A 22,371-nucleotide genomic window follows, 5' to 3' on the forward strand; every position below is an offset into this window, starting at 1 on the left:
TTAGCAGGCAAAAAAGAGCAGAATGTGTATAATGAAATAAATACACGTAAATATATAAGTAAGTAAAAGATGTGCTACTATATGCAACTTTCTTTTTCAGTTTACAATGAGACATATACAGCTCATTTTGTGGAACTGACTCTGTGATTATATTTCACCTCTTAACTATATAAATCATATTTGTTCGTGCAACACATTTTTTATATGCTTGTCCAAAATGTAATTAAATTGTTCTGGAGCGTCTATAAAATTGTGGCCCAAGGAGGTGAAAGGTACAGCTGCAACGCCAGGAAACTTAATTAAGGCACAAAATTCATAAACCTTCTGAGTCATAACTCAGTCAAATCCAACCACACAGACATGATAGACATATTTTATAGCATCAACAGACATCCATAAATCCACTTAAAAAATATGTTATTTATACCTACAGAACCTGCCTGGAAATCATCACATATTTAGGTTTTCTTTTGTATCAAAGTTATGCAGAGATAATTTGATATGCATTCATTAGTAAACACAAACAGGAGCCACTAATAGCTCATTCAGCATGCTTTTAATGGTGTCAGTTTGCCAAAATAGGGCACATTCTTCCTGTTTACATCCCTCAAAGACCCCACATTATAGGAACTGCAGTTAAAAAAAATAGTCGACAGGAGTTTGTTGGGAGGTGCAGTTGTCTCAGTTTTGTCTAAGGGGCCTAACATTATCAGACTTTGAAATCTTTAGTTCAGACAAAGCAAGTAACTAAAAAGCAGCATTGCAATATGAAGTGATCACTTCTGGTTGATGTTTTCTCCGTTTTACAAAGTAGATGTTGCAGAAAATGCAGAGAGATTTGAAACTGTGGCCAGATGTTCACTCACCTGCTGGGTTTATGGCCTCCACTGTCCCCACTGACGTCCCTGGCGGCGCGTCCTCAGGCACAGTGAAGGTGTAGCGTGACCTCTGGAACACAGCTGGAGCCTGAGCGCTGCGTAAAACGTTGATGGTGACCTCTGCGGGCCTGACTGACGTCAAGCCCTCGCCATCCTGTGCCGTTATTGAGAGCTTCACACTGGCTGCACCAAGGTGGGTCAGAGCGGAGGTCAGGAAGAGCATTCCTACACCCACAGAAGAAGAAGAAAGCAGCTCAATTGTTTTATAATCACAATAAATAATGTCTATCAAAAATTGCAGTACATCTCTGGTTGCAACTTCTAAAATGAGAGAATATGAAGAGTTCCTCTGTTTCATTAGCCTGGGAATCAGACAAATCTGCAAGCTCATGTCTCATTTGCTCTGACAGATGTGTCTCGCCCTCCCGTTCAGACAGATTTCCATCCCTCCTGGATGTCTTCAGGCCAATCACAACCACGTATTTAATATGGGGAAGTTTTGATATGATGACTGACAAGAAGAGCATCACCAGTCTCGATGTGAAGAGTTTCAAGTGCAACACACCAGTCTCACAAAGCTCAGGCGGTGCTGCTCAAATATGGATCAAGATTCTGTTACTGTATTTCATAAAACATGGTTAAGTTTAGGCACAAAAACTCCTCGGAGAAGATCGTAGTTTGGGTTCAAATAAGTACATTATTCTGGGAGGGTATCTCAGGCAGTGATTTGTAGTCTGTGAGGATGCAGACAGACCCTTCTCGTTATTTGAGAAAGTTTATGACAAAGGATTTTCTCCCTGCTTGAAGATGGACCAACGCCGACCAAATTTGCATGTCACATATTTTGTTGCTCTGATTGGTTGTAGGTCTATCCAAGTGGCAGAGGGATTTGGGTCTGCATCACTTGATGATGATGGTCCAGACTAATTTTCATTTCTAAATTAGTCTGGCAATGCTGTTCCATATGAATGAAAAATTTAATTTTCTTGTGGTTTTGGACTGTGGGCCGGACAAGACAAGCAGTCTGAATGTGTCACCTTGTGGTCTGAGAAATTATACTGAGAGTTTTTCACTTTTGTTTGACATTTTAAAGACAAAACGATTAAATCAATCAATTGAAAAAAAATAACAGACAATACTGTGCTACTTTTCAAATTCTTAAAAACAAACTGTCAACAGCCAAATTTGCAGAATTTTGCATTGGTAATAACCACACAGTCAACATTTTGTTTACTGCATTAATAGACAATGACAGATGGTTTAGGAGGAACGTGACTAATTTTTGTCACCTAAGGTTACCTTGCAATCCCATCTATAGCAGCAACCATTATTCTGGAAGTCCTACTTCTCATTTCAGAGAGTCACTCAAACTGTATTTAGTTTGTGAAAGCCTCCATGTGCAGGTAGAACTACTTCAAATACTCAAAAATGTTTTTCTATTTATTTAAAGTTTAATTCAGTATTATATTGTGGTTGAGTGCAGATCTTATCTTCCACTCAGCCACATGAGGATATGCAGTAAAGCTCTGGGCTTTCTGCACCACCCTGCTGAGCACTGACACTGACAATCACCTCATGAGGACTTACACACAGTAAGTCCTCGTTCATCCCCGAATACTGAGTCTGCCAGTCACACAAGTTACTTAAGACCAGTGAGTGGATCTATGTGACGAGTCACCGAAGCTCGAGAAATCAAACACAGTTTAAATCAAACTGTAACAATCCATCATGATGACCAGAGGGTCAAAACACCACATTTCTGAAAACACAATATTTTGGACAATATATTTTTAAAAAATCGTACAAAATAATTGGCCCAGTCAGTCACAAACAAATTGCTGTCTCTACCTTTTGTGTTTAATGAAATGCTGTTTTTTTCAGGGATAGTTTGGATTATTTTAAGTAGGGTTGCATGAGGTACTTATCCATAGTGAGCGTATTACCTACAGTCGACACGCCTCCTGGTTCAGGAAGCGGCACGGATACTGGTGTAGGAAGACATGCAATGTGCTGATGTTGTCAGGGTCAGCAGCAAAATGTATGAAAAATAATGATGCTGATGTGAGGATGGGTGAAGCGGAAAACAGCGTTGCAACCAAATCCAGTACAATTTAAGTGAATGGTGACCAGTTTTAAAATGTAAAAAAAGAACACAAAAAACACACAAAATGTCTCCATACTGCTCGTGTGGTGTAATCCAAGTGTCTGTAAGCCGCAACATTAAAATTTGACCCAAAAAGACGCCATTTACACCATGTTTTTAGCCTAAATATCAACTGTAGCCTCTCAGAACTGATCTGTGTGCACAAGAAATGATGTTCCTCTTCTATGTCGAAGTCCTCGGACATTTTCTTCTTTGTTGAAAGTTTTCGAAGTTAACTGTACGCATAACAAGTCACTATTTCTGAGCAGATCTCTCTCTGTTGTCTGAGTCGCTTCCAGGTTGCATGTAAACACAGATGTGAAGGTATCGCGAGATCTCCTATATCTCGTGTTGCGTCACTTCGGTGAGAGCCTGTGTACCCGCTTCAGGCGTGTGCACACGGATCCAGTTTGAGAGGCTACAGTTGACATTTAAGTTAAAAACATGCTGTAAATGGCATCTTTCTGGGTCAAATTTTAATGTCGCGGCTTACACACACTTGGATTACGCCACACGAGCAGTATGGAGACATTATGTGCTTTTTTGTGTTCTTTTTTTTACATTTTAAAACTGGTCACCATTTACTTCAATTGTACTGGATTTGGCTGCAACGCTGTTTTCTGCTGAAGCTCCGGGAGTGTTTTGTGAACTGGAGATCTTCACTCATCCGCACATCAGCACAGGGGTGAGTAGATATTGAGTTTTTGGGTGAACTATCGCTTTAAGTGTCCGGTACCTTGAGAACATTTTCCCCTACTTAATCTTGCTGTCAGACAGCATTTTCCAATGGGAAGCCAAATATCGCTCTCTGCAAACCAACCAGACTCCACTGGCAACATAAGCAATTTTATCTCACAGAACACAGGAGCTGCTGTTCTACTGCTGCATCAATCTGTAAATTTGTTCGTGTTACTGTGCGACTTCTGTGTTTTAAAGACCTAATTTGTACCCACTGAAGTCGCACAATTCCAGGCTTCTTTTTTTTCCAGTGGAGTGTGGTTGAATGAGACGGTATTATTTGGCTTATATAATATCAGTTTCCTGTCAGAAAAGGATGTCTGACAGCAAGGTAAAACGGCCAAAACAATCTAAACACAACATACACTGAAACTGATACTTTTTTTTTTATTTTTAAGTGGCTAAAATTCATTTTGCTGCTGACTCTGTCCCCAGCAGTAGATTGCTCAGCTTCCAAAACTGGTTCTCCTGCTGCTTCTCCAAACTTATGCCATGCTGGTTGCCATCTACTGTAGGTAAAACACTGACTGTCATAGTACCTCATAAAACCTCATTTCAACTATCCACAAACTTAGAGCAGGGAGATTAATTAAGATGAAGAATATAACTTGACCTACAAATTTGATCATTTAATCTTGATAATATGCCAATCTTGTGTTCAGCACAGTTTCATTTTGCTCTTAAACTGCAACACAAAAAAAAAAAATCAGTTTTTTTTTTCTGTCCCCCCCCTACCTGTTTGTTTGTCCAGTGCAAACAAGCTGGACATGTCCCCAGGAAGGACGTCATAGGTGACCTGTCCGAACCTGCCAGAGTCTCGGTCAGTAGCGAGGACGTTGAGGATTTCTGTGCCAGGTTGCGCGTGGCTGCTGATGCTCATGGTGTACTCGTCAGGGTTAAACACCGGAGCGTTATCATTCAGGTCCTCCACCTCGATGTGAACGTAGGTTTGAGCACTCAGGCCTCCCTGATGTTTGGAAAGTCAGAAAAACAGGAAAATGTCAAGACAAAATGTAAAAGCTGTAATTTGGGAGTTAAATGCAAATTTACAATCTTGTCACGCTCACAGTGCAGGGAGTAAAACTGAAGGTTGAATATACACTATGTCAAAACTAATGACGTCCACTTACTGGATCCTCAGCTTTGATCAGAATGTCGTGGACCGTCTGTCCCGAGTCTCGATCGATATCCTGGGAGACACACAGCTCTCCAGTCTGAGGGTGGATACTGAAGAGAGGGTGTCTGTCCTGCTTGTCAAAGCCGTCGGACAGAGAGTAGAGCAGTGTGCCAAACTCAGGACTGTCTGCATCTGTGGCAACAACCTGAAGAAGAAGAAGAAAAGTTCAGGCACCTTTGACCAAGTCCACGCTCTTTCAGTGTGTCAAATATTTCTGATGCCCATCCACCTCCAACAGACAAATCCCAATGATTGACACAACAAAAAAATGGAAGTGGGAAAAGACGATCTGCCATCAGAAACCCCACTGCTACCAGATAAATAAATAAATCCACTCAAATTAAGAAAAAAAAAAGCTGCTGAGAATTACTTTTACATGTAGTTTTTGATTAAGTCCACTACATGGAGTATGATTATGGAGGAGATAAAAAAATCTAATTGTTATTTCAAACTAAAAAACGTATGGAGTCTGATGTGGTCTTGGTGGAAGCTGTTACTCGTCTTTAACTTGTAAATCCTTATTTGGCAGTAATCCTTTGTTTGCATGTGCGCCTGCCTTTACCTGTAGGCTGTTATCTACTGTAAGCATCACCTCACCTTGATATATAAACCTGTTAACCTCCATTAAGTTACACATAGTATTTTTGTTAGTTAAACATGGGTTATGTTTAAGAGTGTATTCTGTTACTGTCTATGTACAGATTCATATACAAATGCATTTCTTCTCCCTGTTGACAAACTTACTTAATATACTCAACTACTTTGATTCTTCTTTATTGTTAATTTCTTTATCATTATTGCATTTTCTTCCCTTTTTTCTTTTCTTTTTTGTTTTTTTTTCCCACCCTTATTTTATATTTTTCTACTGTTGATACTTTTGATTTAAAGCCTCAAAATGTGTTGACGGTTCTGCAGAGGTTCAATCTATTGACTTCTTACAGCAGTTATGAACGTTATATACTTTAAGTCCTCTATGATAACATGTTCATAACTTAAGGTCCACTTACGAGCTTTTCTGAGGCTTTTGATTGTATCTCACAAAATTATTCTGCAAAAGGATGTTTGTAATTCTTATATCTGTATATAAATTGGCCTTACACTCACTGTCACTGTTTTGGATTTAAAGATTTTGGTTTTTCTAATATACAGTATGCAGTTTTTAATGTACAGTGTTAAAATGAAGTAGGTGTGTTGTTCAGAAACAGTAGTGCTACTGCAGTGAGCGTCATCTGTCATGTGTCAGTGTGTAGTAGTTGTATTCATGAATCATAATACTTGTCTTGTTCTGCCAGAGAAGGTCAACATAATAAAAGCATAAAGCATAAAAAAAATCCCCACAATCAAAGGCTGAGGAGTATCACTGCAGTGGAAAACAAAAGCTGCAGAGTGAAGACACGCCTCAAATCGGACCATTCATGTCCACCGAGCCCGTGACAAGAGACACATTTCACAGATAGAGCGCTCACTTTCCAGCCATAAAGATGAAATCATCTCAGACTTCATGAACTCTGATCAGGGGAACTTTTAGACACACGGGTCAAGGTCTAACACACCCAACAGTATAAACTTTTCAACTGACTGTACATCCGGGAACATCCACATGTGGTTACCAGACACTTCAGAGTGTCCCTGCGTCTTAGCTTACCTGCATTAGCTTTCATGTTAACAGAGAGTCAGCTGATCTTATGAAACTTGCCTATAATCCTAATTATTGTCTGTAACTTTTTAATGATGATTGTCCTATTAGTTAATGTAATGGAGAAGATTATTTTCTGGCTTTACAGCTGCAAAGAAAACACTTTAAACATCCTGGATCTTTCCTGATGTCTGTGTGAAATCACTATGGATAAAATAATCCATTCCACACAGTCAATCTGTAACGTACCGCAGACTTAATGTGGGATTTTGGAAGGATTTTTGACCATTTTTTATCAGTTCTCAAGTGTTCAAAAAAGTAAAAATTTTGCACCAAACCTGTATAAATTGTATCAATCCCCAAATTGCTGCAAAAATAACCAGATTTAATGTCAAATATCACGTGTGTTTTCAGAAAATGAATCAGTAAATAAAGCTTCTTTTGTGATGGGCTTCAGCTTGTGGTACCAGGCATCACATCTGCCATATCAACACCACAGTGCTGAAGTGGAACGAGTGTGTGTGTGTGTGTGTGTGTGTGTGTGTGTGTGTGTGTGTGTTGTGTATTTAGGTGAACACTGATGTCTCTGTGCATGCGGACAGAAGGCTACTTTTGTCTGATGAGATGCAAGAAAGAGACAGCGAGACAGACAGCAGAAGATGTTGAACGCCCTTAATCCTCTTAAACTACTCTGGTTTGCTTTTTATAGTCTATTCGAGTGGGAACGAGTGAATATATTTTTCTGATTTAAAATGACTAAAATTATTAAATTATTAACAAATAGTTGCAGATTGATTTTCTGTCAACTGACCGTTGAATTAATCAGCTCTAGTGTCAATTTTCAAGGTTTTGAGAAATCTAACTCCATCCCAATACAATGAAAGTGAATGGAACTTGGTTGGTGGCGCTCACAGCATAGAAAACATTTAAAACACTTAACTGCAACATCTCTTTATAGGAACATCTCTTCGTGGTTACGCCGGCTAATCCACACAATTCACTGCCAACTATTTTCACTGGAACTACTTTCTGCTAAAGAAACAGTCACTGAGAAAGCTGCTTACAGTTTGTTCTGTGGATTATCAAGAGTAAGCAGGACGATGTTTCTGCCAGAAACACGCTGCTGCTGCTGAAGATTTTAAACATCGCTTTTCAGCGCTCTGAACGCCAAAAACAAAAATTCTGATCACTTTAATTTTCCTGGGTGAGGGGCATCTAGAGCAGATAGGGGAAGTAACTAAGTACAAATACTGTACTTAAGCAGAGTTTTCAGGTATCTGTACTTTACTTGAGTATTTATTTTTCTGACAACTTTTTACTTTAACAAATATCTGTACTTTTTACTCCTTACATTTTCTTACTACTTTAACTTTTTTGCATTTTAGGGGAGTAATTGATCATTTTTATTTTGTATCATTGCACGCCACCTTCCCAACATCAAGACAGATTTCAGCCTAAATGAATGGGACAGTAAGGACATGGACAAGTCAGTTCTTTGGTGTATCCCTCAGTGTGTATCATCAAGATGAAAACAACAATAAAGACATAACAAGATGAACCAGACAGAGAGGAAGACTCATATGTGAAGAAAAGGCGAGGTTCAGTTAGCTTTGCACAGAAATTTCAGAGCCTGAATTTTTGAATCGTTACTTTTACTGGAGTCATTTTTTACTTCTGTTTGAGTAAAGACTGTGTGCTTTTGCCATCTCTGCCTAGAGTTTAAGATATCGATCATGTAATTTCAGTGTCCCTGTGTCCTTTGATGCATTTCATTCCCTTTTTCTTACTCTGCATTTACTGTCAGCTGTCTAATACCTGCTGCCAAATGAAAAGTGTAGTGGGGTGAAAGCAGAAACTTCAGGGTTGGATATCTCAAAACCTGGACAATTATTTGCATGGCAAGATACACATAAGGGCACGTGAGAACATCTTCTACTTTGCAATAAATTGACCCTTTAAAGGGACAGTCCACCTTAAAATCACAAATTGGAGATATTGGCCAAAGAAATCTCTACCTTCTCTCCAATATAATGGGACGAGATGGCACTCAACATGTGGTGTTCAAAACGCAAATAATATGTATTAAATACTTAACAGCAATGTCTCTTCTCAGAAACCATGACCTGGTTACTCAAGATATTCCACAGGCCTTTTTGTGAGCCGTTCCATGTAGGAACAACTTTATTTCTATGGTAGGTGAAAACAGTTCTTACATGAAACCGCTCACAGCAAGGCCTGTGGATTATGTTGAGTAACCGGGTCACCTAGTGTCATCTAGTTCCAGTTTATTGGAGAGAGGGCAGACACCTCTACAGCCGATATCTCCAAATCTCTGCAGTTTACACTGAAACAATCTAGATGAATAAATAGCACTACAGGTAGGAGGAAAAATGTGTTTGTGTGTTGTGATTTTGGGGTGATCTGTCCCTCTAATCTAAATATTCTCCAACATACTTGTAAAAAGCAGCTCCCGATGTCACTGTGCTCTGGTATGGACACGTTGTACAGCTGCTGTTGGAACACTGGCTCGTTGTCATTGACGTCCTCCACCAGCACAGTGACTGTGGCCGTGGACGACAGAGCCGGCTCGCCTTCGTCAGCTGCCACCACCAGGAACCAAACCTCCATCTGCGTTTCTCTGTCCAGAGCCACAGCCGTGGTGACCAGGCCAGACTCTGGGTCGATACTGATCAGGCTGTCCTGGTTGGACCTGAGGATGGAGTACCTGATGTCTGAGTTGACGCCCTCGTCTGCGTCTCGGGCCTGCAACTGGATGAGGGAGCTCCCCTGAGGAGCATCCTCACTGATGCTGATGATGTATACTTCCCTCTCAAAAACTGGGTGGCAGTCGTTGGTGTCGGTCACCCTCAGGAGGAAGACCACCTCGCTGCTCAGGGGTGGCGTCCCAACATCTGACGCTTGCACCTTCAGCTCGTACAGGTCCTTCTCCTCCCTGTCTAGCTCTGCGTTGACACACAAAGCATACAAAAAATCATCCGTCTGCTTTAGGGTGAACTTCCCATCACCACCCTCAAGTATGACGGTGACCCTCTCCTCCTCAAAATCAGGATCTGACACAGAAATCCTTGCAACATAGTCCCCAACTGCTGCTGATTCTGACACCACCGCGTCTCCGGTCTCGCTGAGGAACAGCACACTGATGGTGGGACTGTTATCATTGATGTTGAGCACCTTCACGCCAACAAAAGTGCTGCTGTACTCCGGCTGAGCTCCGTTATCTCTGGCGCTGATGATCAACTCGTGAAAAGGTTGAGTCTCATAATCCAGCGGCTTGTTGAGGTAGACCACTCCACTAGTTTCATTGATGGAGAAGACCTCAGTTGGGTCGCTCTGCCGCCTGTTGATCTCGTAGGTGATTCTGCCGTTGTCACCCAGGTCGAAGTCACTGGCGTGCACCTGACACACAGCAGACATCACCGGAGCATCCTCAGGCAGCGAAGTATGATACTCAGTCTGGTTGAAGACAGGAGGGTTGTCGTTCTCATCCAGGACACGGACATTCACCTGAAGCGTCCCCGTCCTGGCTGGGATGCCCCCGTCGAAGGCCTCAATGGTGAGGGTGTAGAAGTCCTGGGTTTCTCGGTCTAGTTTGCTCGCAAGGATGAGATCCAGGCTGTCAGATCCGCTGCGATACTCCAAATGGAACAAGTTCAACATCTCACTCTCTGTGATCCTGTATCCTCGGGTACCAAACTCCCCCTCATCCTTATCTTTAGCTCCTTCAAGCTGGAATCGACTCCCTGTGGGGCTCAGCTCTGATATCTCCAGGTTGACCTCCTCTGAGGGAAACACAGGCGAGTGGTCGTTCACATCCTTCACCTCTATTCTCACTTTTATCATCTCACCTGTGAGAGTGGCGGCCACGAACTCATACTTGTCCCTGCTCTCTCTGTCCAGCACCACAGCCGTGGAGATGATCCCCGTGTCCGCGTCTATCTCCAAGTCTCTGAACACGTACGAGTCCCTGCTCTCTGAGATGAAGAATCCGGTACTCGGTCTGCTCAACCCCGCTCCCAGATCCCCGACGATGGTTCTGGCCGGCAGACCCTCTTTCACAGACAGCGTCAGGTTGAACACCTGCCCGAGCGACTGCGCGCAAAGCAGCGACAGGACGAGCGGCCGGAGCAGCGAAGTTTCGACATTTTTGCGACCCATTCCTCCTTTACGCATGGCTCCCACTGCTTGGATTGTGAGTCGAAGTTAGGCTACATATTTCCGCTTTAAAGTCACATTTTAGAGCACCCTTTTCCAGACGGAAACAGGTAAACGCGCCATTTTTACGCGCAGAAAAACAGCCAACAATCATCCTCCATCACAATAATTCCGCACCTTGTGTCACTTTGGAGACTAGAAGTCCATGCATATCAGCTAGTAGCGTAAATCCCTCTGTGCCTCCTCTTCACACATCCCAGCACTGAGTGGCCACAGAGCACCCACTGTGCGCTCTGAACACACCTCCTGGCAGGCGGCACGTCCCACTGATCGGCTCCATCTGTGGCCCTGATTGCTTAAGATTTAATTAGGCCGGGAGATTACCCACAGTGCCCCGTGCTGACAGGTGGCAGAGTGTATTTGACCTCCTGAAGATCATAAAGTGTGCAGGAAAGTGGAGGAAATACAGATAAAACTGTGGAAAGTTCAGCCAGTGCAAGCTGTGATTCATCACAGATTACGTTTTTCATTATATTCATAATTATTTTATTTGTTATCTTTTGCACCGATGGTTACGTTTTTTATTTTATCTATTTTTACTGTATTACTTTTTGCAGATATGGAGTTATTTATTTTTGCACAGATGTTGAAGTTTTTTTTTAAAGAATTGTTTATTTTTCTTATTACTTTTTGCATAAATGGTGAAGTTTTTCCATATATTTTTATTTTATTTCATTTTACTTTTCTTTTAGTTTTTACACAGATGAGGAAGTTCTTTATTTTAATATGTTTGCACAGATTATGATTTTTTAAAATTGTATTTTTGCACAGATGATGAGGTGGTCAGATTAAATCAAATAAACTGTGGAGAAAGAATTGGCTACTTTTAAAGCTGCCAATTACTTTAAAAAGCTTAACTATAGCAAAGCTGACCTAAGGTGAAATCTAATTTGGTTAACTAAAAATACTCAGAAAATAAATGAGTAAAACGTGTAAAAGATGATCAAATTGACAAAGAACATGTGATACAAAATTCTAATAAAATATAATACAAAAAAGTCATACCAGCAAAAAATGACACTCAGTTGAGTTTACTGCAAAGAATGGCCCAATTGATCACATATAAACCAAAAAATAAAATACCCCACATGCTGGACTACAAGCAAGCTACTGCTAAATGCAGTTAAATTAGGCTGCTAGTTAAATCACATGCAGTTCACTACTCATCAACACTGACAATGAATAAGCGGTTTAATGAGGATCACTTTTGGCAAACGTCCATACAGTATCGGAGTGGCTCCCTCTGCTGGTGAAAGACGAGACCTGCAGGCACTGCACAGTGCAGCTTTTTATTGTAACACAGATAAACAAACCCGATTCGAGTTTGATCAAGTTCATCTTGTCGATATAGACTCAAATCTTGTGGAGGAAACATTCAGACTCTTAAAGGGACAGTTCACCCCAAAAGAAAAAAATACATACATTTACATTTCCTCTGGCCTGTGCACCATTTTTCCTTGTAGATTGTCGTGGTGTGAGTTTCTTGGGCTTATCCACGCACAGCAAGGTCTGTGGATTATCTTGAGTAGCAGAGTCATGATTCCTGTAAAGGGAGAGGAGTTTTTTAAATGTATTTTTGGCGCTTTGAGCAGCACAAGCCAAGTGCCGTTTAGTTCAAATGTATTTATGAGAAAGACAGATCTCAGCATCTCTACGACTGATATCTCCAAAACTCAGCAACTCACATTATAATAATCTAAATGGATAAACACAACCAGAGGAAAAGTGTGTATTTTTGATTTTGGGGGGAACTGTCCCTTTAAGTAAAAGTACTAATACCACATTGTGAAAATACTCAACTACAAGAAAATGTCCTGCATTCAACAGCAAACTTACTTAAATAAAAGTATTTAAATATAATCAGACAAATCTCTTGCAAAGTCATAAACACAGGACAAAACAATTTAGATGAAAATTTTGGCAAAAGGATCACCAGAATGATTTTTTCTCACTTGCCTCTCAGGGCTTCTTTAGATGACAAAATAACTGAGATGCTTCCCTTGATCAGTCCACAAAAACAACACCTGTAATCCATACGAATAAAACATCTCCCCACTACATTTTCCACTGCACAAAATATATGAGGCCTTCCGTGTCTCTGTAAACGCGTTGATTATCATAGTTCAGCCCTCACTGGTCCTGCAGGATTTAGTACCCATCATGCATCCTCCCATCGGTGCTTGCAAGCCCTGTAACCAAGCAACAGATGTAACCTGAGCTGTGTACCTGAGTAAACAAACAGCATAACCACTGGGTCTCCCTTTGTGCGGGCCACTTCGTTCAGCGACTCCACAAACTGTAAAAACTGCACCACAGAGGCTTTGCGCAGGAAAAAGAGGGAGAATGCCAGCTCATATTATGCTCTCCTACCAGTGGGATGACCAGGCTCTTGTTAAAAAGATACACGACCGCCTCAAAGATGATGGTCTGCCTGTGTGGATGGATATCGAAGGAGGAGTGACGGGGAACGTAATTGATTCGTGAGTACAGAGGAAAGAGTTTAATGGGATAAATTCGTGTATGACACATCTTTCTACATGTTGCAGTCAAATTAGAATCGATTCAGTCTCTTTAAGCAACAGCTGTGTGTGCTGATGGTGTGTTTTCAGGATGGCTGCAGGTGTGGAGGAGGCTGTGGTCATTTGTCCCTTCATGACTCCAGCTTACCAGGCGTCCCGCAGCTGTAAGAAAGAGCTCAACTACGCAGACATCAGGGAGGTCATCATCGTGCCCGTCATGCTGACCAACAACTGGGAGGCCAGTGAGTGGCTGGGGCTGATCACTGCAGGCCTGCTGTGGGTCGACTTCAGGTGAGGAGGCCTTTCACAAAGGACAGGTGACACACCGGTACATATAGAGAGAGAATACTTTGCATTATGGGTGATATTACACTGATCAAACAGGTTTTACATCTGCTGTTAATGGTTTTTCAGAAATGCAGAAAAGGACGAGGAGCACTTTGAGATGTGTCTCAGGTCTCTGGAGGACGAGATCATGTTTAACGCCAGTCACCTCCTGGCGGTCGAAGAACCTCCAAGCGAGGAGGTGGATCAGCCAGAACCATCGAAGCCCAGCTTTAAAAAGAAGAAACCAGGCCGAGGGTTTCGCCACGCTCTCTCAATGCTCTACATCCATGACTCAGGTAGACATGGACATAAAACACCAAACAAAAACTGTGTTCCTCCATGAATGTCTGTACAAAATATTGTGTAAATCCATCCAAACTGTCAGATCAGTTCTTCTGTAAGTAGATAGTCGATTTATCGATTACATGATCAAAAGAAATGACTTTCCAGCTCTTTTGATAATCGATTAATTGTTTCAGCCGTTTCTCATGGAATTATCTAAAACATTCTCTGGTTCCAGCTTCTTAAATATAAGAATACACTGCTCTTTTTTTATGATAGTAAATGAAGAGTGTTTGGGTTTCAGACTGTTGGCTGGACAAAAGAATTTGAAGATGTTATCAGGGATCTGAGAATTTCTAATTCGTACTTCTCAGTTTTGTTTTGTTTTTTGACTAAATGCCAACAATTTACAATACGGTACACAAAAATGTGACATTCAGGAACGAGTGAGACATGAATCAGGGAAGACTTGCTAATTAACAAATCTTTGATGAGTAATTCTTGAGTAACTGTCATTTGAGGACTATATAGTAGATAAATACACGATACAGGAGACTGGGAGATGCTATGTTAATGAATCATGAGGTAATTAGTTCATAAATATCTATGAACTGACATGCTACTTTCTTCATAAGTTGTTCCTGATTGAATATGAACCAGCTGCTGACACATTAATCATTGATTAGTTATTTTGTCATTTTGAGCAATGATACATGATACTGAGTACTTACTATGTAGTCTGTTATAATTAAGTAATGAGAGGCTACATAGTAACTACTTAGTATCAAGTATTATTTGACTCTTTGACTTATTTCAGTTAAACTGGAATGACTGATGAAGAAAATATCACTGCCTAATTATTCATTAATTTGCATCTTCCAGTCTGTTCTCTCATCATCACGTGTTCCTTAGTAACTATCACATTTTTGTGTCCCATATTGTAAAGTGTTACCGACCAAACCAGTCAGTGCTGAAGACTGGGTTCAGAACCCACAGGTGGGTCGCAGGAGGTTTTATTTTGTCCCTAAATAAATAAAAAACTAAGGCAGAAATTCTACATATTTAAGATTTAGTTCTGTAGTACACCTTTTCTGAAGGATTTAAAAGGTGTATTTTGTTTTAGTGATGAGAAGAAAAATCAAGATTCTGTTAATTCCATCTAAATGCACTTATTTTGTTCATGTATGATCTAGGCTAAAATACAATGTTGTTTTCCTAATAAGAGGAAATAAAATTAACGGGATGACCTGTTAACTCAGCCTAAATGAGCATCAAGATAATTTGGGGTGATGCAGAAATGTTCATTTACGCATGAATGAATTCTTCCTAGAATGTATTGATAAGGCTTAGTGTTACTTGGGTCGCAACGGTTTGTAATTTTTAAAAAAGTGGGTCGACAAAAAGGAAAAAAGTTTTTGAAACACTGAACTAAACAATTAATCAATACTGACAGCAATCGTGATTTCCAGCCCAAATAGAAACTAGATCCAATGACAACTGTTCACACTGATGTCAGTGAATCATAGTTAACTGGGACATTGTGAAAATGTTGCTGTAATTTTTAACTTCATGTACACTGAAACAATGCAGACTTCTGTTAAAAATTGGTGCCTTTGATGTTTCGTGACACGATTTCACAGGTGAGCAGTCAACCTGCCTGACCGGTGACGACAGAAACACGGTGGAGCTCAATGAGACGCTTGGAGATCATTGTTACTGGGAGGAGATTAAGGGTGACGGCTGCAAATACTACAGGAACGCTGTCACCAACAGATACCTCGGTGAGTACAAACACTGATCTCTCCTGAACAAAACAAACAGGAAGTATGTGAAAAATGTGGTCTTTATTAAATGGAGCAAAAAAAACTTCACATTGCAAGCCAGAAAAAAGGGCAATGTTTGTTTCCATGTCTGTACAACCGGCAATTCTGTTAATAAAATAAAAAAAAAAAAAACGTATTTTTTCTAACAATTTTTCATCATGCTGTGTCCCTCTGCAGGGTTTGACCCCCACTGGAACCAGGTCCACTCTGAGGCCAGTCCGTCTGAGTCTGAAGAGTGGCTGCTGTTGGTGGATCAGACTGACCAGAGCCACCAGAGAGCCGTCATCATCAAGAACAAACGCTCAGGGAGCTTCCTGGCAGTCCAAAATGGCCATTTTATCGGACTAACATCGTACAACGAAGACTGCAAATGGTTCTTAGAATAAAACGGGACGACTGAACTTCACTTCAGGATGTGGTCGCTGGAGTTATGAAGGAGTTGCCTGATGGGAAAAGTAGTAGGAAGCAAAAACTTTCTGTATCTACATTTGGTAGAAATAAAATTGTTACTGTGACAGGAGGAAAAAATAAAAAAACATTAGAATCTTTTTCTCTTGAGGATTTCTGGTTTCCAGTTGATTGGATGGCTTTCTTCTGTCTGCAAGAAAGAAAACAGAGCTATTTATCTGTTGGGAACGTTAAAACACTAAAATCTAAACGTCCTTTAAATGTAACAGTGTAACTTACAGCGGTGTCGTCCTCTTTATACACTTTAATGGTCTTGTCGGCCTCGGCGGTGATCAGTCTGCTTTCTGAGTGGTCGAACATGCAGGCAAAGATGCCCGACTCGCTGTCCAGAGATCCAGGCTGCACGGCTGCATGAATCCTCTGGAAGTTGTAGCCTGTCCTCCAGTCCCACATGTGGATGGTACCATTATCAGCTACAGAGGGAACAAAAATGTATATTATGAATCAGATTTCTGAGCTTAAAGTCAACATTAATCCAGACAGAAATGTTTATCTAGTATCAAGAATTCAAAGTTAAACTTTTTTTTCCGTAGACACAAAAACCTAACTAGCTAGTTATGATTACCTCCAGACACCAAGACGCCATCAGAGTTAACAGCGAGAGTGTTGATGATGGCGTTGTGACCCGACAGGTTCTGGATGAAGTTGCCATCTGGGAACATCCACTGCTTGATGTTATCAGCAGAACCGGAGGCAAATGTGTATCTGCAGAACACAGGAAATGAGATCACAACATGTTAAGCAAAATACAAGCTCAACTGGTGTATTACATTCCCACAAGGGCTAGTTTTTTTTATTATTGATTCATTTGTTAACTTCTCAGTTAATTTTCCTTTTAATCTAAACCCCACAGGTATTCAATTTATAGAGGTACTGCACACTGAAACATGTTTTTTGAGCTGTAAACAAATTATATTATTGTACTCTGATGAAACAGATCAATTTTGATGTTTATAGCGAAATTTCTTAACAACTATACAAAAGTCATGATTTCTTGGGTCATAAATGGCTCAAAACGTCACCTACTGTTTGAAATCATCCTAAACCTGATGACAATGCTGAGATAGAGTCGACCATTTGGGACTGCTCTACATTTAAAAAAGGTTTAAAAAAGTTAATGCCCTCTAATCAGAGCAGCCCAACTCTCCCACTCTTGAGTGGGAGTCTGTGAAACCGTGCCTTTTTTCAAATATATGCAGATCGAAACACGTCGTTGAGGTAACTTACTGTCTGGGGTGCAGCACAATAGTTCGAACAGACTTCTTGTGGTTTGTGAGAGTCGCTCTGGTTTTCCCAGCAATCAAATCCCACAGCCTGATGGTTGAATCGTGGCTGCCTGCAAGAAGTTAAATCAAATGTCAGCTGAGATTATCAGTTAAAGGCCAACCAATCAGCTACAACTTAATGATGACAGACAATAATTTGTTTATTCTTCATTTGAAAAAATAATAAATTACCGGTGATGATTTGTGGTTCTGCAGCCTGACATCTCACCGTGGCCACAGTGTTGGTGTGGCCTGTTAGTGTGTGGACGTTAGCTTTTGTCCTGATGTCCCACACCTGGATGGACAGAGAAGACATCAAATCATTGATTAGTTAAACTTGCAGAGGCCCAATTACCTACACATCATACACAACAACAGAAAACTACAGTGAGTGAAAATGAAGCCTAATTCAGGGCAGAATGTGTATGTGGTTCATTATGTCACTATTGTTCTATTGTTCAAACAGAGCTGTTTATGTATAAGATGACAGATGCAGACAGGTGATAGCCAGAAGTTACTCATGCTTGGAAAACAAAACACAAGAGAGGAACTGAAGTTTCTAAAACTCTGTCAAGCCAACAGGTCATTTTCAAGTCCATGTGGCTTTTGTTTACACGCAGTGAGAGGCTTTTCTTCAAACGTAAACTGAGCACGTGAAGTTAAATCGCATCATTTCAACGTTGCTGTTCATAAATTCACAAGCGACCATGCAAAGTACGAGCGTACCCTTGCTGTGGCGTCTCTGCTGCACGTCACCAGCACGTCAATGGTTGGATGTAGGTCTAAATCGTACACAGCGCTGAGGTGACCGTGGTAGTGCCTGATGACCTTGTTGTACTCCAGATCCCAACACTTGACCTGCTTGTCTTCTCCACAGGAGAACAGGTAGGGGCTGCGGCTGCTGACCGCCACACCACGCACTGTACTGATGTGTCCAGTCAGGGAGAGTTTCAGTTTCCCACTGGCCAGGTCCCAGATCTGTCAAGACACGAACAGCCATTTGATCATATTTTGAGCATTTTAGAAGATTTCCACAAAGAGTGTCTCCAGAGGGGCATCCTAAGGTGGCGGGAGGGACATTATCATTAAATCTGCCCCCGTAGATTTTGACAAAAGTGCCTTTTGTATCGCTAGCAGGTCCAAATGAAAATATCAGTGTTTAATAATGCTAAGGTTACTTAGAATCCAACAGAGATTAAATGCTCTAACACCGCATGTCATTTTCTTTCAGTCAACTTCAATTTGCTGATGAAGACTAAAGATGCAGTTGAAAGCTCTGGAGATAGAAAGTAGACCTTGAATTAAGACAAAGTCAAACTGCTGTTCCTTAAGTCAAAAATCAGCTTTCAAGATCATAGTTTATTTTATTGTCCTTATATATCAGGACAATCAAAGGATAAAATGTTGTTTATACCAAAGATCTAGATAATTTTCAGCTTTACTCACCTTTATGGTTCTATCAGCAGATCCTGTGACAAACCACTGATTCCCAGGCTCCACAGCGATGGACCTCACCCAGCCAAGGTGACCACTGATGACCTGTCAGACAAAACACACTAGTGTTAAAAATCAACACAGGCCTCTGTTTGGCATCAGCGTGTCAGTTACCAGGGATATTCCTAACAACTAATTTCCCCGTCAATTAAACTGAAATTTATATTTTGACTAGTCTAAAATTAAGAAAACACTCTAATAAAACAGCTGTATCTCTTCAGACTGAGCAGGATCACAATGTCCATGAATTGGGTGGTAAACGATGTTACATTGATTTCTTGTGTGGCTAACATTAGAAGTGCTGGCACCAGCAGGCTGGTCTCCCTGCAAGTTAGCCTCCACATGCCTGTGCTGAACATGTTTACACGCTGCTCTGGTCAAGCGCCAGTTTAGTCTGACATTATTATATATGCATTATTTTCACTTTCTGGATCAAGACGCTGACAAAGCACAGTGGTTGAGATGTGATCTTTGTCAAATGTTCCACCTTTCTGGCTTTCAACCGGGCATCAGGGCCTACATGCAACTAGACGACTAATCACACACATCCATATTAAGTATATCTACAATCAAAGAAAAATACAGAATGAATTGGAAAAGTGTGTAGTTACCCGAAACAGTTTCCAGGGTGGATGCCACTGGGGTTTAGGCATGGTTGGTGCTTTCCTCATGAGCGAAGAATTTCTGGTGCCTCCTCCCTCCATGAGCGACTAAAATAAATACATTCGTTATCAGCTGTGCACTAATTAAGATATTACATCAAGTGAATGTGTAAATACACAACAACCTACCAGAGCACTCGAATGAGGGTGAGATCTCTCTGCTCCTCCTGCGTGTCGATGGATGTCACTGACACTGGCTGCTGTGCGGCTTGCCTCCTGCCTAAAATTCAGCAACATAAATATTTTTACATCATCTTGTGGGTTTATGTTAAATTACTACCAATAAATTACTCATCTTACACACCGTGGAGGAAAAAGGCTTACCTGGCTTGTGAGGGTGGCAAAGCCAGCGCCATGGAGTGGACTCCTCCTTCACTTGGATTCCTGTGCATCTTCGTGTCAGCAGTCAAAGCTACTCCTATTGAAGGAAAAACACTGGTATGAACGCTAGAATAACGCTGCTACAAGCATGCAGCTTTGTTAAAACAATAGAATAGTATTTACCAGGTCCGGAGGGATAAGCATGTGTCCCGGCGATCAGGTATTCTGGGTCATCCCCTGAAAGACATTGGAAAAACCCAACATAAATCAGCAAATTTTATAGCACCAATGTACAAGAAAAAAAACAAAAAAGTATCTTCAATTTTCTGCATGAATGTTCTCCTCTATGTTTTCTATTAATTGACTGCAAACGTGGAGTAAGAGGTACAATACTTGCTTCTGATATGTAGTGAGTAGAAGTATTAAATAACATAAAACAGAAATATTCAAGTCAAGTCATTATACTGGGGGTAACATGCCATGTTTGTTCCATCCTCACCTGGTTGTGCGTAGCTCTGTTGGCCCTGCATGCTGCCAGGAAGCTGTGAGACTCTGTCTTTCCCTTCCTTCAGGACAGGCATGTGTAAAACAGCACCATACTCTGCTTTCAGCTTCACATCCATCTTTAGCTTGAAGCTTCAAACACAGAACACAGTGATGCTTCATTTTCTCCTTTGAAACTTTTGTATGTGCTCACTCTGCTAAAATATTGCATCACAGCCTCACTATTCTGAACATAGGAGGAGTGGGTAATACAGGTAAAATCTTCTCTTGTGGCAAGTCTGTATCACAGTACTGACATATCAGAAATCAATTGATTGATTTGGAATTGCTTTGGGAGACTTTATTGGTGCTCCAAGGACTGTTCTTTTACATTGGAAGGGTCAGATAAACCCTGTTTTTGATGAATAGCTGAAGTTAATAACAGACTTGGCCTCTTTTGATTTGTTAATTGCAGGGACAAGTTATTACAGAGGGAAATTTTAATAAGTTTGGTATAATTTCATAATATATATAAAGAAAGCAACATAAAGGATTGAGAATATTCCTTCTACTACAATCACATCCTTGTACTTCTGTGGCATTTTTGGTTATTTACACTTTGCATCCCTTTTTATTTGTTCAAGTGTGATCTGTCTTCTTTTATTTTCTTTCTCAGTTGTTCTTCATTGACTTACTGTAATGCTTTAGTATGATGTAAAAACTTGGTTTAAATAAAATAAGGTCAGTTTTTGTTGAATCAAGAGAATTAAATACCAGATGCATCAACATGCTTCATATAGCAGTCTCACAATATATTTCATTATATTGGCCCTACATTTTTCATTATATATTTAGCATATAATGATGTATTAATATCTGAGAAATACCTTTATTAATCCTGTAACGATGGAATTTAAGAAAAAGAAACCAGTTCAGTGATTCTAACCTGATAGTTACCCTGCAAAAACACTTATGAACTCACATACTGGTTCTTATATTACAAGTAAATAAACATTAAACTTCACAGAGACTGTGGGGAGCTTCCAAAGTTTAGTAGTTAAGTTAAAGGAAATATTTATGTTCGTTCTTCCTTATAATAAAACTTAACAAACTCAAACAGCTACTAAACATAAATTTGCCAAGTGTCAAACCTGACCACAACAGTTCAATCTGCAGCAAACTGTTGCCAAGTCAAATCTGGACTAGACTAACATTAGAGACAAAGACTAGGTTTAACCGCAGTTTAAAACTAATACGTCCTTAATGCACTTAAATCAATAGAAATAACGGTCACATACCATAGTATTAATGTACTTAATTAGCCGGAATTACCTGTCGTCATCCAGTGCGATGGATTTCGCATGGTCAGACACAAACATATCATGCGTCCTTTTCAGAGATCTGAAGACCAGAGTGTGGACTGAGTGCTTCTGAACGTCCTGTAGAGGAAAACAGCTGTATTAAATATAGTGTATTTAACAACTAACAACGACGGTAATATTGATAAATGATTCTACTCTTAAATATAGGCTATACAGACAAAAAATCGTATCGTAAAAGTAACGTGATCCGGGAATTAGCCGGGGCCCGACGTGGTGTACGTTCGGCAGCACCGGAGCGGGAGAAAAGAAAAAGCGACGAAGAGTCCAAAGCTCGTCTTACCTCAGTCATCCTGGTGATGTTTGTGTGGATAAAACACAACAGGAGAAGAAAAGAGTTTTGTACACTGATTACAGCTTGGTCGCACTGAAAAATATATCACAATCCTAAAAACATGACCACCACCACAATCCGACGACCTCACAACCCGGAAGTAAACAGTACCGACAACAGCAGCTGGTAGTTTGTGAGCGCCACCAAGCGGTTAGGAGGTCAAAGTAATCCCGCAAAAACGCTAAACGAAACAGCAACAACAAAACAAA

At 40.7% G+C, this 22,371-nt stretch overlaps 3 protein-coding genes across 3 annotated transcripts; 1 reads left to right on the top strand and 2 right to left on the bottom strand.

The window, feature by feature from the left end:
* Positions 1 to 676: 676 nt before the first annotated feature.
* On the bottom strand, positions 677 to 11,049 carry LOC146329738 (protocadherin-23-like). The gene is made up of 4 exons (XM_084715022.1): positions 9,027 to 11,049; positions 4,890 to 5,081; positions 4,495 to 4,726; positions 677 to 1,103 (listed from the first exon to the last, which is right to left on the bottom strand). Exons 1-4 carry the CDS (start codon positions 10,761 to 10,763, stop codon positions 859 to 861), a joined length of 2,406 nt encoding a protein of 801 aa, XP_084571148.1. The 5' UTR covers positions 10,764 to 11,049; the 3' UTR covers positions 677 to 858.
* A 2,046-nt stretch (positions 11,050 to 13,095) lies between these two features.
* Positions 13,096 to 16,241, top strand: LOC146329739 (uncharacterized). Its single transcript, XM_084715025.1, has 5 exons — positions 13,096 to 13,285; positions 13,415 to 13,615; positions 13,739 to 13,947; positions 15,574 to 15,714; positions 15,934 to 16,241. Exons 1-5 carry the CDS (start codon positions 13,149 to 13,151, stop codon positions 16,140 to 16,142), a joined length of 897 nt encoding a protein of 298 aa, XP_084571151.1. The 5' UTR covers positions 13,096 to 13,148; the 3' UTR covers positions 16,143 to 16,241.
* On the bottom strand, positions 16,217 to 22,272 carry plrg1 (pleiotropic regulator 1). Its single transcript, XM_084715024.1, has 14 exons — positions 22,112 to 22,272; positions 21,782 to 21,888; positions 20,466 to 20,602; positions 20,150 to 20,203; positions 19,970 to 20,063; positions 19,775 to 19,865; positions 19,595 to 19,693; positions 18,936 to 19,028; positions 18,216 to 18,467; positions 17,682 to 17,784; positions 17,452 to 17,560; positions 16,790 to 16,929; positions 16,444 to 16,637; positions 16,217 to 16,354 (listed from the first exon to the last, which is right to left on the bottom strand). The coding sequence occupies exons 1-14, from the start codon at positions 22,118 to 22,120 to the stop codon at positions 16,295 to 16,297; spliced, it is 1,542 nt and encodes a 513-aa protein (XP_084571150.1). The 5' UTR covers positions 22,121 to 22,272; the 3' UTR covers positions 16,217 to 16,294.
* Positions 22,273 to 22,371: the final 99 nt, after the last annotated feature.

This window comes from Lutjanus erythropterus, chromosome 3 (assembly GCF_056507025.1).
Source record: "Lutjanus erythropterus isolate fLutEry1 chromosome 3, fLutEry1.hap2, whole genome shotgun sequence".
Lineage (NCBI taxonomy): Eukaryota > Metazoa > Chordata > Actinopteri > Lutjaniformes > Lutjanidae > Lutjanus > Lutjanus erythropterus.

Excerpts from the sequence above, each read along its gene's own strand:
- LOC146329738 (XM_084715022.1), bottom strand. The coding sequence starts at position 10,763 with ATGCGTAAAGGAGGAATGGGTCGCAAAAATGTCGAAACTTCGCTGCTC. Across the intron at positions 5,082-9,026 it reads TCGGGAGCTGCTTTTTACAA|GTTGTTGCCACAGATGCAGA; the intron begins GTATGTTGGAGA and ends CTTCTTCTTCAG. Across the intron at positions 4,727-4,889 it reads TGATCAAAGCTGAGGATCCA|GGAGGCCTGAGTGCTCAAAC; the intron begins GTAAGTGGACGT and ends TCCAAACATCAG.
- plrg1 (XM_084715024.1), bottom strand. Across the intron at positions 19,029-19,594 it reads CACCCTGGAAACTGTTTCGG|GTCATCAGTGGTCACCTTGG; the intron begins GTAACTACACAC and ends TTTGTCTGACAG. Across the intron at positions 17,561-17,681 it reads AGAACCACAAATCATCACCG|GCAGCCACGATTCAACCATC; the intron begins GTAATTTATTAT and ends AACTTCTTGCAG.
- LOC146329739 (XM_084715025.1), top strand. The coding sequence starts at position 13,149 with ATGCCAGCTCATATTATGCTCTCCTACCAGTGGGATGACCAGGCTCTT. Across the intron at positions 13,616-13,738 it reads CTGCTGTGGGTCGACTTCAG|AAATGCAGAAAAGGACGAGG; the intron begins GTGAGGAGGCCT and ends ATGGTTTTTCAG. Across the intron at positions 15,715-15,933 it reads TGTCACCAACAGATACCTCG|GGTTTGACCCCCACTGGAAC; the intron begins GTGAGTACAAAC and ends GTCCCTCTGCAG.